Source organism: Neltuma alba, unplaced genomic scaffold (genome assembly GCF_004799145.2).
Source record: "Neltuma alba isolate B1F8T4 unplaced genomic scaffold, ASM479914v2 tig00010294_pilon, whole genome shotgun sequence".
Classification (NCBI taxonomy): Eukaryota; Viridiplantae; Streptophyta; class Magnoliopsida; order Fabales; family Fabaceae; genus Neltuma; species Neltuma alba.
Genome location: NW_021635212.1, coordinates 270,306 through 284,472, shown reverse-complemented (window position 1 = coordinate 284,472; position 14,167 = coordinate 270,306). Strand labels below are relative to the sequence as shown.

Sequence of the window (14,167 nt, the reverse complement as noted above, 5' to 3'; positions counted from 1 at the left end):
CAATGACAAAGAATGTAATATGAAAAAAAAGATGAAGAAAGAAAATAAAAAGTTAATCAAAAGCAAAATTAGTAAAAATAAATTTAATGTTCAAACATTTCCATGCAAAATCTTATAAAAAGGATGGGGGGTAGTATTTACTACTTTTTGGTAGAAAATTAAGTAATTCAATAAAATTCAAGAAACAAAAAACCGGATCAGGTACTAAACCAGTCGAAATAGTGGATCAAGGGTTAATGGATTAGATTAGGGTTAGACCGGGTTAAACCGGTAATAATTAAAGTAAGTAAAAATATTTATATTTTAGTTATTAAAAATAATATTTTTTGAATGGCTACTCATATTACAGACTAATTTTTTAGGATATTACAAAATATTTATGTATATAATTTTTTTATTTCTTTTTTCTCTTTTCTTTCTTTTCCGACCCAATACAATCTTTTATTATTATTATTATTATTATTATTATTATTATTTTATACTTTTATCTCTTCCTTCTCTCTCTCTAACATTTGACTTTTTCTTTTCCATAACACATCACAAGGTCACCTTTTTATGCCTCTCTTCTCCTTGAACGGCATATTCAAATTTACATTTTGAAAGTTAAAACACTTATACTTCTTCTCTTTCTCATTCACTTTCGTTCCTCCGGTCCTCCATCTTCGTTTCTTTCTTTCTCAAACAGAGATGGTAAACAGTAACCATTGTTTCTCCTCTGCACATCTATTCTACTTTATATTCCTCCTTGCCTTCCACTCTTCATTCCACTCTTCCACGAGCACAGGTTCGAAGCTGCACACAAGAGACTTTCAAATGGGTCTTTCCTTCTATGATTTTTTGTACTTTTACCATTTCTCTCAACAGTATCCATGTCTTCTCTGGTGAGCAGTGAGACAGTAAGAGTAAAAAAGTAGGGGGGAAAAAAAAAGGAAAACCAGTGACCCACCAACCCCATGGTTTTTCTGGTTTTTGCCAGTTTTTTTCAGTTCATTCCGGTTTCATTTGAAGCCGGTTTTTTCTTCAAACTAGACCGGACTGGAGGCCGGTTCACTAGTTTTCCGGTTAAACCGGCCAGTCTGGTCTGTTTTTGTTTTCATTGATAAAATTTGATCCACACATAATCCAAACTGATATAAATAAGTAAAAGAAAGCGAACCAAACTGAAAATATTATTTATTTACCCATTCTGAAAATGATCCAATAATACCTTCGAACCTGGGTGGCCACGAGTTCAAAACAGACAAAAATCGCTGTTGCCCGCCATCGAACTTAGATCGTCCACGTGACAGGCGGAAATCCTTAACACTACAGCGACCAAAATGTTCAGTCCTCCATTAACCCTTAATGCTACTATTAACGTCTTACTCATTGCTTCTCCAAAGGTACACATTATGGAAAATATTCTGGTGCACGAAGCATTATCATATTGTAAAACCAAATTATTTAATAAAAAGTGAATAATCTTTTGAATATAATAAAAAAATAAATATGGAGAGAAAAAGAGAGGAGGGACAGTCACAAAAACCTTATTTTTCTTCCCAAACCTCTCAATATATAAAGAGAAAATTTGAAGAGCAATGAGATGCATGGCAGCCCATTTTATTTTCTCTCCCACTTTTCCACTCCGCTTGAATGGGAAGAAAGTTGGGAGGAAAGAAAATGGGATAACAGGAATAGAGAGAAGGAAAAACTAGAGAAAAGATGTTACATCTTTTTGCTTGGATAGATGAGAGAAAAATAAGAAGGAAAGAGAATGAGTAAATATCTAAATAACTAAAATACCCTTATCAAAATATATCATATTTAAAATTAAATCAAATTAAATATTGCAATAGGGATGTTATACTAACCTTAGCATGATCAAATAATTTCAAATCAAGTTATTTGGTTTATATATATTTTCATAGTATTATATTTTAAAAGCAAATTATTTAATAAAAAAAATTCTTGTAAGATAAAAAATAAAAAGTGAATAATTTTTTAAATATAATAAAAGAAAATAAATGTGAGAGGAAGAGAGGAGGGATAATCAAGAAAATCTTGTTTTTCTTCCCAAGTCTCTCCATATTTGGAGAGAAAATGAGATATGGAGTTTACCTTTTTTTTTCCCATTTTTTCTTCCTCTCATATTTTCTCTCCTATCCAATCCTAAAAAATCTTGTGCCTATGTTGAATTGGTAGATACATGTATTAATTAAATGAATTTCGATAGGATGGGGATCAATTCAATTAGAATTGATTTTGAAATAATTGATTACATTGATATTTAGAAAACTCATTTCTCCTCATATTTTTCTTTCCAGTTTTCTTTCCCCCTTAATTTTATTTTAATCCAAGCAAGCTTCCTCCCATATTTTCTCTCATATCCAAGTCAGAAAAAATTGATTTTTCTCCATATTTTTCCATCTAATTTTCTTTCCTCTGTAAGTTTCTCTCAATCTGAATAAGGGATAAAAAAAAACGAACTGAAGAATTTATGAACTAACAAAAAAGGGGTCACATATGTCGTTGATGGGCTAAAATGGTTTTAGGCCCAAGGTTTTCATGAGAGGACGAACCTAGTTGAATGTTAACTCTTAAGTAAAAAAACAATTGAGGCTTGGTTTTTGCATTGTCATATTTTTAATTTTAAGAGTTTGGCAAAATCATATTTTTAATTTTAAGAGTTTGGCAAAAGCAAGAAAAAATTGTTAAGAGTTTAACATTTGAAGTAAAATCATTTTGCTTATTTTAAATTCTTGATTGCAGCATTATTCTGAACAATCATGTATCGATCATAAAGTCTCAAAGTAGAAAGTGATTTTCACATTTTCATAAAAGCCTAAAATCCTTTAATGGAACTTTAAATTAAAGAAACAAACAAACTAAAAGTGTCTTTAAATCATTAATTAAACGAGAAAGGTTGAATGGTTGATAACTAATTTAAATAACATGAGCGGATCATCTGCACCAAAAAGAAAAAGAAAGTTGCTAACATGTGGAAAATTTTATTCACATGATGATCAAATAGTACATAGCATACAAATGAAGGCAAATCACTTGAAATTCATTTTTAAAAAAAGGAAAGACATAACTTGCATTAAAATATACAGCAGATGGCATTCCAATCGCTGACAAGATATTTAAGAAACATGAAATAATAACCATAGTGGAAACATGGAAAAAAAACAGATGACGCAATATATCACATGAAGCCACATTTTATGCCTAATTCACTCTTCTTTGATTCTGATGGGCTCTTTTTCTTGTCCTTTTTGCTTCTTTCTTAGGCCTAGCTTGAAAAATTCTGACAAGCCCTTCAGGTTTTCCAGTTAAGAAGATAACTTGACCCATGAATATTCCAAACACCATCCCACATCCATATCCCAAAGTCACTGGTTTCCAACCAAATCCAAATTTGTCATTACTTGATGAAGTTGATTGTGGCAATTTCCCTTCATCATGATTACATGCTTTTGACAATTGAAATCCACACAGTCCTAAATTTCCCTCAAAAGAATATTGTGAAAATGTATCAAACTGCTTACCTTTTGGTATTTCTTCGACAAGCTGATTCTGTGAAAGATTCAAAAATTCAAGAAAGTTGAGATCTACCAGTGCAAGAGGAATCCCACCTGTGAGCCTATTTGATGATAAATCTAACCATTCTAGATTTGTCAAATTTGCAATGAATTGAGGAATAGGACCAGTAATTTTATTATGGGAGAGGTTAAGCCCCTTAAGTGAATGCAGCTCACCAATAACATATGGAATCTTTCCATCAAACATGTTTTTTGACATATCAATGGATGTGAATGTAGTTAAGATCTTTATCAACTCCAAATCAACACCTTTCAATGTGACCATAACTAATTCTTGATAATAACGAGATCCATAATTGTTTTCCAAGTAATCTGGTATGGTTGAAACAAAATCAACATTCATCATTCCTTTAAATTCCTTGATGTATGTTGTTGGCAAAGATCCACTAAAATGGTTGTTGGAAACATCAAAAATTCTTAACATGGGAAAAGGATGTTTGGTGTTAGAACTATGAATGGCACCGTAGAACTCATTATCTCTCAAAATAAGCACCTGTAGCTTTGGTAAGCCTTCAAGCCAATTAGTAAATTTGTCGTTGATCTTGTTTGCTCCCACATCTAAAATTTCTAATTGTTTGCAATGGGTCAAAGATAAAGGCAACCATCCCTCAAATTGATTGTTGTTCAAATGCAAAGATTGCAAAGAATTGCTCTTAGAAAAATTGTCTGGTATAGATCTGACAAAATTATTCATCTGCAGATCTAAACTCGTAAGATTTGGTAGAGCAACAAGGCACTCTAGGAGGTGGCCTGACAAGTTGTTGTGAGATAAATTGAGTATCTCAAGTGCGCTTGCATTGCAAAATGAGGAAGAAATGTGTCCACTGAATTTGTTGTTGGACACTAAAAAGAATTCAGCACCAAAGGATGGAATTGGGAGATTTCCTTGCAACAAGTTGAAACTGAGACCAAGAAAAGTCAAGTTTTTCATTGAAAGATGTTCAACTGAAGTCAAGTAATTATGAGAGAGATCCAAAGTATTCAAAGAACCATTCCCCACATTATTGAACCATTGGCGAATATCTCCATGAATTTTGTTATTGGAAAGATTTAAGAACTTCAAAATTTGAAGGTTTCCTAATACTTCGGTAAAGTCACTGATGTTGCAAGAGGATAAGCTTAAGCTTGTAAGATTGGGAAGGATATAGTGAACATTATTATCAGAGCTAAGTGAGAGAAACTTGTTGTTTGAAAGATCAAGATATTCTAGATTTTGAAGCTTTGAGAATTGATGAAGACTAAGAGGGCCTCTCAAATTATTTGATGATAGACTTAGAACAGAAAGATTTAGGAAACTAAAAATTGAATCACGAAGACCTTGCAACATGAAATTGGCTATGCCGAAGACACAAAAAATCAAGAGACTTCAAATGGCCTATGGAATTTGGTAAGAGACCACTAAAATAATTGTCACTGAGGTCCAATGAAGTGAGACTTTGAAGATTTGAAAGAAATGAAAGCTCACCACTAAAATTGTTTTCTGCAATTTTCAAATCAGTTAATTGAGTGAGGTTCCCAAAACTTGTAGGAATAGACCCATCAAATTTGCAACCTTCAAGACTCAAAATGTTAAGCGACTTCAAAGATGAGAAGCCTGGTGCGAAGGAAGACATTTCTATATCATCTAAAACAAGTTCTCTTAGATCACTCATGTTTAGAGCAAGCTTCTCCCAAGTGGATGGTTCAAGTCTTAACAATCCATTATTAGACAAATCAAGAGAGACCAACTTAGACAACTCCACAATTTTAGGAGAAATTTTACCACCAAAAACAGAACGGCTTAAGTTTAGATGCGTGAGAGTGGAAAGACCACCAAAATGAGATGATATCAAAGACCCCCTAAAATAATTGTGAGCCAAGTTGAGTGTTTGGAGACGAGAAAGTTGGAAGAGGCTATTGTTCGGATAGAGTTGACCTTGGAGCCAACTACAGCTAAGGTCAAGGCTAATCACATGACTAGACATGGAGTCACACGTGATCCCATCCCACAAGCAACAGTTTGAATCATTTCTCCATGAAGCTGTCTTTGGGATCTTAAAATAGGTGTAGCTGTCATCATCATAAAACTTGTCACACTCCCTTGAAGCAGAATCATCAAAAGAGAGAGAGTTTTTAAAATGAAGAAGCGCAATGGAATCATGAGAATTACATAATGGGGGGTTGAGAGAAGAAGAAAGAAAAGGAGAAAGAAGGAACAAGTAGAAACAGATGATGATTCAAAATGCCATGAGCGAAGTTAGAAGGCTATGAATATAAAGGAGTGAAGGATATGGCATGTGACAGATGAGGCTTCTTTTATAGGCAGAGCAACGCATGATAAAAGTTTTGTCCTAATAATCGCTAGCTTAAGTCACTTTCTTCTTCCAACTTGGATTGAAGAATTTTGATGGGAACTAAAATATAATCAGAATTGATTAAAGAAAAAACTAACATGAATTATTGTCGCCATTAAAAACTGACTGGCTTTAGTATATAAACCATGGGCTTATGAACACAAATTAATTTTAGTGCACTGTGTATTTAATTCTTATAATTCCTAATTGTAAATAGTATTATAAGCCTTTTTTCCCCCTACCATAACAGAATTATAAGTCAAGGTTTTGATTTCTATTATTTAACGCGTAATACATTCACTGACATGTTGGCCATGACAAACAGATTTGCTGATAACATCACTGTAGCCCTTACTCATAATATAATATTTCTTTGTATTATAGCTTTAATATAAAATAATATTCCCAATGTGAGGGCCTGCATACTAGCAAGTTATTAAAAAAAATATATTTTTGCAAAAAATAATTAAACTATTTTATTTATTGACTAATAATCAATAGTACTGTCACGGTCAATGAAAATGAAATATTACAAATAAAAGAAAAATTTGCGCAACCTAATTTTAATTTTACAGAAGGCTTACGTGGTCCGTATATCTTTTAAATGGAATAGAAATTTTTATAATTAAGGAAAATAAAAATGAGTCTATTATATCATATATATCGAGAGAGGGGTAGAGGCTACCAAAAAAAAAGTTACGTTTCCTTGGACATTAAAAAAATAATGAAAGACTTATTAAGATAATTAACTGAAAAAATCTATTTTACATTTTACAGCAGTATATTCCTCTCATATACTTATTTTGAAAATATAAAATCACTTAAAATAAATTAATTCAAATATTCACTTGACTAAACAAATGGTCCTAGCAACACGTCGAACGTGTTTGACTGAACGAACGTTGATTAAACTTTTCCAAAAATTTGTGGTGAAAAGTTTTGAAAATTAGTGTTCATATATAATTTAATAATTACTAATATAGTCAAGAAATATGAAATTTTGTGATGTCCGTCAATTTTCAATTTGATAATTATATTTTATGCTAAAATCAAAAACAGTTTCAATCAAGAACTACAAAGTGAAATATGAGAGACCTTATATAACATACTCTTTTGAAAAAGTAATTAAATTTCAAAATTACTGTCCTGATCCTTAACATGAGACTCAGTTACATAATTACATGTTACATAATTTCTTTAAAATAATTATGTATATCATTAGATTATATATTAATTTCTAAAAGTAAAAAGATAAATATAAATATATTAAGATAATTTATTAACTTTCTTAATTTCCTCAAATAAGTTAATTAGATCTTATATTAAGGATCAGAGGTAGTATTTGAATACAAGGAGGGTGGGAGAAATATAAGAGATTACCATATTATCCAAAAAAAATTGGCATTATTTTTTTGTCAGATTTTTTTTCGGCTTTATTTGAATGACGTGCTAAAAGGTTTGGAAGTGAGAAACTTCAAAATGTCCTTCATTGTCCAGCTGCCATTAATTTTTGTCCCAGAATTTTTATTTTGAGTATATACACACACAAATAGTATACCATATGTTTGATATTATAAATTAAAAGGGAAAATGAAAAAATAATTTTGTTTGATAAAATTTAATGCTTATTCTCCCATATAGAAAAAATCATTTAAAACAATGAAAAATAGGGAATAATTATATCAATATATATATAACAAATATGTGCCCTAAAAGGTTTTCAATTGCGGATTATTTTTCCATAAGCGTACCAAACGGGGAAGAAGACTTGCCTTTTTTGGGGTAACGAAGACCTGCCTTTTGCGATGCGACTAAAATGAAAAATAATTGAAGAAAACCCACAGCCAAGTAAATTGTTAACAAATAAAAAACAATATTAAATTATCTTGTCCCCTCATTTTAGTTGCTTCCCCAACCCTCACTAACTCTTTATCATCAATTGGACTTGAATGGTTCTAACTTCAATGCTGCTCAAACCGTTAAACAAGTTATAAATTTCTTGTTGTTGGCTAGATATCCATATGCTAATAGAGAAAGTAAGACTTTTCTCCTCCCTCTGAGTATACCTTACAATACATGTTACAAAATAATACCCATACAAGTATGAGAAAATTAGGGGGGGAAAAACCCTCCATTTAACATTTTATTTGTGTGAAAAACGTAATAAATTTTTATGCACAAAAAGTACCGATATTTTTTACTTTGCAAATTATATACATACAAATATCGGTACTTTCATTTAAGTCTTTTTCACTGATAAAATTTTCAATTGGAGACTTTGACCCAATTTTACAAAGAAATTATAGATGTATTTGATATTAGAAATGAAGGGGGGAAATTAAAAAATAATAATTTTACTTAATAAGATTTAATGTTTATGCCCCTATTTATAAAGAAAAAAATATTTGAAACAATGAGAAGTGGGGAATAATGATTATATCACTATAACAACCCAATACAAAGTTCTCATTTACAGAGTAGTCTTCCATTAGCGTACCAAACGGGGCAGTGCCTTTGCTAATTAATTATGATTGAAATGAAAATGAAAGAAAGAAAATTAATGTAGAGCCAAATAAATTCTTAGAAAATGAAATATTAAATTATCTTCTTGACTCGTTTGGGTTGACTCCTTATGAGTTATGACACAAATTCTTCTCTTCAATATGTCGGGTTGATCTCATGTCGCAAAGGTTTGGAACCGGAACATTTTCACTAATTTCCCTCCTCATTTTAACAGGTGAGATTTATTCAGTAAAAAATGTTATTATAATATTAAATATTAAACAATAAAATAGATAGATAAATTTATAGTATTAAAACTTGATGTGAATAGTTTGCAATTGTACATTTTTTGTTATATTTAATATTATAATAATATTCTTATATAGTTTCGAATTTCAACCATTAAAAGTTAATATAATGGTAAAGATATTAAGTGGAAAGAAAATGAAGAGAAAAGTTAGTGAAAACATTTTTCTCACCATTTGGAGACCCTTACTAATGCTTTATGATCAACGTATGGCTGAAAATCCTCACATCAATTTTAACCCTAAAATTCTAAATTTTTTTCAATAACTATACTGTTACATTTTAGTTATTTACATACAACAATGTATTGTATTGTGGTATGAAAGACCCAAATTCTGTTTAAAGAAATAAAGGGAGGCGAAAACATAAATTTAAAGAAATTATCGAGAAACAAGTTTTTTCAAATAAGACGTATGTCCACCAAGGTTTATGGGTCAATGTCCATTATAGGCGTGTCAAGTGGTGAATTTCTAAGATTCCATTGGAAACTGTTGCAGCCGACAAAATTTGAAGACTTCACAAATCCAAAACTAAAATTGAACAATTTGTCTCAAACATTCATAAATCAATATTTCATTGACTTTTATTTTTATTGGATTTTAATGATGTCAAATGAAACAGTCAAAGACAAAACTAGCCATTAAAAAACAAAACAAGAAGAAGAATTTATGAACTTCGGAAAAAGGGGTCACATTTTTTTTTCGGTTGGAAAAGGGGTCACATGTATTGTTGAAGAGCTAAAATGCTTTTACGCCCAACATTTTCATGATAGGATATTATTCATAAATCACTTGACGAGCCTAGATGAATGTTAACTGCTAAGTAATAAAGTAATTCACGCTGGTGTTTTGCATTGTCATATTTTCAATCTTAAGAGTTTGGCCCTAGAGAGAGAGCGGGGGGGAGTGAGAGAGAGAAATTGTTAAGAGTTGGAATAAAATCATTTTGCTTATGTCAAACTCTGGTTTGCACCATCATTTTGAACGATCATGTATCGATCATAAAGTCTCAAAGTAAAGAGTAATTTTCACATTTTTATAAAAAGCTAAAACCCTTTAATAGAACTTTAAATTAAAGAAACGAACAAACTATAAGTTTCTTTAAATCCTTACGTAAACAAGTAAGGTTGAATGGTTGGTAACTAATTTCCAAATAATATAAGTTGATGACATGTGTGTACCAAAAAGAAAAAAGGTTGCTAATATGTGGAAAATTTTATTCATATGATGATCAAACAGTACATAGTATACAAATCACTTGAAATTCATTAAAAAAAAGGAAGACAATACCTTACATTGAAATATACGGTACATTACATTCCAATCACTGACAAGATATTTAAGAAGCATGAAGTAAGAACAAGAACCATAGAGGAAACATGAAAGAAAAAAAAAAGATGACACAATATATCACAAGAAGCCACCTTTTGTGCCTAATTCACTATTCTCTAATTCGGATGAGCTCCTTTCCTTGTCCTTTTTGCTTGTTTCTTAGGCCTAGCTTGAAAAATTCTGACAAGCTCTTTAGGTTTTCCAGTTAAGAAAGCAACTTGACCCATCAATATTCCAAACACCATCCCACATCCATATCCCAAAGCCACTGGTTTCCAACCAAATCCAAATTTGTCATTACTTGATGAAGTTGGTTGTGGCAATTTCCTTTCATCATGATTACATGCTTTTGACAATTGAAATCCACACAATCCTAAATTTCCCTCAAAGGAATCTTGTGAAAATGTATCAAACTGCTTACCTCTTGGTATTTCTCCGACAAGCTGATTCAGTGAAAGATTCAAAACTTCAAGAAAGTTGAGATTTGCTAGTACAAGAGGAATCTCACCCATAAGTATGTTTGATGATAAATCTAGCCATTCTAGATTTGTCAAATTTGCAATGGACTGAGGAATAGGACCAGTGATTTTGTTGTGCGAGAGATTGAGGCCTTTTAGTGAATGCAGCTCACCAATAACATGTGGAATCTCTCCAGCAAGCATGTTATTTGAGAAGTCAATGGTTGTGAATGTAGTTAAGATCTTTACCAACTCCAAATCAACACCTTTCAATGTGACCATCACTGATTCTTGATAATAAGATTGATAACGGTTTCCCAAGTAATCTAGTTTGGCTGAAACAAAGTCAACATTCATCATTCCTTTAAATTCCTTGATATATGTTGTTGGCAAAGATCCTCTGAAATTGTTGTTGGCAACATCAAAAATTCTTAACATGGGAAAAGGATGTTTGGTGTCAGAACTATGAATGGCACCGTAGAACTCATTATCTCTTAAAATGAGTACCTGTAGCTCCGGTAAGCCTTCCAACCAATTAGGAAATTTGTCGTTGATCTTGTTTGCCCCCACATCTAAAATTTCTAATTGTTTGCAATGGGTCAAAGACAAAGGCAACCATCCCTCAAATTGATTGTTGTTCAAATGCAAAGATTGCAAAGAATTGCTCTTAGAAAAATTGTCTGGTATAGATCCGACAAAATTATTCATCTGCAGATCTAAACTCATTAGATTTGGGAGAGCAACAAGGCACTCTGGGATGTGGCCTGACAAGTTGTTGTGAGATAAATTGAGTATCTCAAGTGAGCTTGCATTGCAAAATGAGGAAGAAATGTGTCCATTGAATTTGTTGTTGGACACTAAAAAGAATTCAGCACCAAAGGATGGAATTGGGAGATTTCCTTGCAACAAGTTGAAACTGAGACCAAGAAAAGTCAAGTTTCTCATTGAAAGATGTTTAGCTGAAGTCAAGTTATTATGAGAGAGATCCAAAGTCTCCAAAGAACCATTCCCCACATTATTGAACCATTGGGGAATATCTCCATGGATTTTGTTATTTGAAAGATTTAAGAAATTCAAATTTTGAAGATTTTCTAGTACTTCGGGAAAGTCACTAATGTTGCAAGAGGATAAGCTTAAGCTTGTAAGATTGGGAAGGATATAGTGAACATTATTATCAGAGCTAAGTGAGAGAAACTTGTTGTTTGAAAGATCAAGATATTCTAGATTTTGAAGCTTTGAGAATTGATGAAGACTAAGAGGGCCTGTCAAATTATTTGATGATAGACTTAGAACAGAAAGATTTAGGAAACTAAAAATCGAATCAGGAAGACCTTGCAACATATTATCATCAAGGTATAACCGCTGCAAATTTGAAAGGCCTACGCATTTTGGAAAGATAGTGATATGACAAGAATCTAAATATAAGCCTAAAAGACTGGGAATGGTGTAGTTAAGATTATTATCAGAGGTAAGTGAGAGAAACTTGTTGCTTGAAAGATCAAGATATTTTAGATTTTGAAACTTGGAAAACTGGTAAAAATTAACAGAGCCACTCAAGTTATTTGATGATAGTTCCAAACTAGAAAGATTTATAAGGGTAAAAATTGACTCCGGAAAATTACCTTGTAGCTTGTTGTTAGAGAAATCAAGAAATTCCAAATTTGAAAGATTTCCAAACACATTTGGTAACAAACCACTAAAATAATTGCCACTGAGGTCCAATGAAGTGAGACTTGGCATATTTGGAAGAAATGAGAGCTCACGACTAAAATCGTTCAATTCAAGGTCCAAATAAGTTAATCGAGTGAGGTTCTCAAAACTTACAGGAATAGGCCCTTCAAATTGGTTATGCCCAAGAACCAAAAAATCAAGAGACTTCAAATGGCCTATGGAATTTGGTAAGAGACCACTAAAACTGTTAGCTACAAGGTCCAAATAAGTTAATCGAGTGAGGTTCTCAAACTTACAGGAATAGGCCCTTCAAATTGGTTATGCCCAAGACCCAAAAAATCAAGAGACTTCAAATGGCCTATGGAATTTGGTAAGAGACCACTAAAATAATTGTCACTGAGGTCCAATGAAGTGAGACTTTGAAGATTTGAAAGAAATGAAAGCTCACCACTAAAATTGTTTTCTGCAATTTTCAAATCAGTTAATTGAGTGAGGTTCCCAAAACTTGCAGGAATAGGCCCATCAAATTTGCAACCTTCAAGACTCAAAATGTTAAGCGACTTCAAAGACGAGGAGCCTAGTGCAATGGAAGACATATCTACATCATCTAAAACAAGTTCTCTTAGATCACTCATGTTTAGAACCAGCTTCGCCCAAGTGGATGGTTCAAATCTTAAACTTAACTGTTCATAATATGAGGCAAATCCATTATTAGACAAATCAAGAGAGACCAACTTAGACAATTCTGCAATTTTAGGGGGAATTTCACCAACAAAATAAGAGTAGCTTAAGTTTAGATGCATGAGAGTGGAAAGACCACCAAAATGAGATGATATCAAAGACCCACTAAAATTGTTGTAAGCCAAGTTGAGTGTTTGGAGACGAGAAAGTTGGAAGAGGCTACTGTTAGGATGGAGTTGACCTTGGAGCCAACTACAACTAAGATCAAGGCCAATCACATGACCAGACAAGGAGTCACACATGATCCCATCCCACAAGCAGCAGTTTGAATCATTTCCCCACGAAGCCGTCTTTGGGTAAGATGAGTTCTTAGTAAATTGAATATAGGCGTAGCCAACATCATCATCAAACTCATCACAGTCCATTGAAGCAGAACGATCAAGAGAGAGAGAGTTTTTAAAATGAAGAAGCGCAACAGAATCATGAGAATTACATAATGGGTGGTTGAGAGAAGAAGAAAGGGAAGGAGAAAGAAGGAACAAATAGAAACAGATGATGATTCGAAATGCCATGAGCGAAGTTAGAAGGCTATGAATTTGAAGGAGTAAAGGATATGGTATCTAACAAATGAGGCTTCTTTTATAGGCAGAGCTACGCATGATAAAAGGTTTGTCATAATAATGGCCGCCTCAAGTCAATTTCTTCTTCCAACTTGGATTGAGGAATTTGATAGGAACTAAAACATAATCAGAATTTATTAAAAAAAAACTAACATGAATTATTGTTGCCCTTAACAACTGGTTGGCTTCAGTATATAGACCATGGGCATGTAAAATACACAAATTAATTTTGGTGCACTGTGTATTTAATTCTTATAATTCCTAATTGTAAATAGAATTATAAGCCTTTTTTTCTACCATAACAGAATTACAGGTCAAGGTTTCGATTTCTATTATTTAACGCATAATATATAGATTCACTGACGCGTTGGCCGTGACAAATAGATTTGCTAATAAGATCACTGTAGCACCGACGCGTAATAGAATATTTCTTTGCATTATGGCTTTGATATGGAATAATATTCCCATGGTAAGGGCCTGCACTTAGAAGTTACTGGAAGAACTATTTTTGCAAAAAAAAAAATATATATATATTATTTAATGACCCATAATTAATGGTACTGTCATGATGAATGAATATGAAATATTAAAAATAAAAGAAAATTTTGTGCCACACGATTTTAATTTTAGAGAAGGCTTACGTATATCTTTTAAACGGAATGGAAGTATTTATAATTAAGGAAA

The 14,167-nt window shown here is 32.3% G+C and overlaps 3 protein-coding genes across 3 annotated transcripts; all 3 read right to left on the bottom strand.

The window, feature by feature from the left end:
- Positions 1 to 3,207: 3,207 nt before the first annotated feature.
- LOC114755561 (receptor like protein 22-like) lies at positions 3,208 to 5,233 on the bottom strand. The gene is made up of 2 exons (XM_028944452.1): positions 5,047 to 5,233; positions 3,208 to 4,916 (listed from the first exon to the last, which is right to left on the bottom strand). Exons 1-2 carry the CDS (start codon positions 5,231 to 5,233, stop codon positions 3,208 to 3,210), a joined length of 1,896 nt encoding a protein of 631 aa, XP_028800285.1.
- A 4,936-nt stretch (positions 5,234 to 10,169) lies between these two features.
- On the bottom strand, positions 10,170 to 11,219 carry LOC114755560 (receptor-like protein 33). Its single transcript, XM_028944451.1, has one exon. It carries the CDS (start codon positions 11,217 to 11,219, stop codon positions 10,170 to 10,172), a length of 1,050 nt encoding a protein of 349 aa, XP_028800284.1.
- Positions 11,220 to 11,379: 160 nt separating this feature from the next.
- LOC114755559 (receptor-like protein 43) lies at positions 11,380 to 13,435 on the bottom strand. Its single transcript, XM_028944450.1, has 3 exons — positions 13,262 to 13,435; positions 12,479 to 13,213; positions 11,380 to 11,427 (listed from the first exon to the last, which is right to left on the bottom strand). The coding sequence occupies exons 1-3, from the start codon at positions 13,433 to 13,435 to the stop codon at positions 11,380 to 11,382; spliced, it is 957 nt and encodes a 318-aa protein (XP_028800283.1).
- Between the last annotated feature and the right edge of the window lie 732 nt (positions 13,436 to 14,167).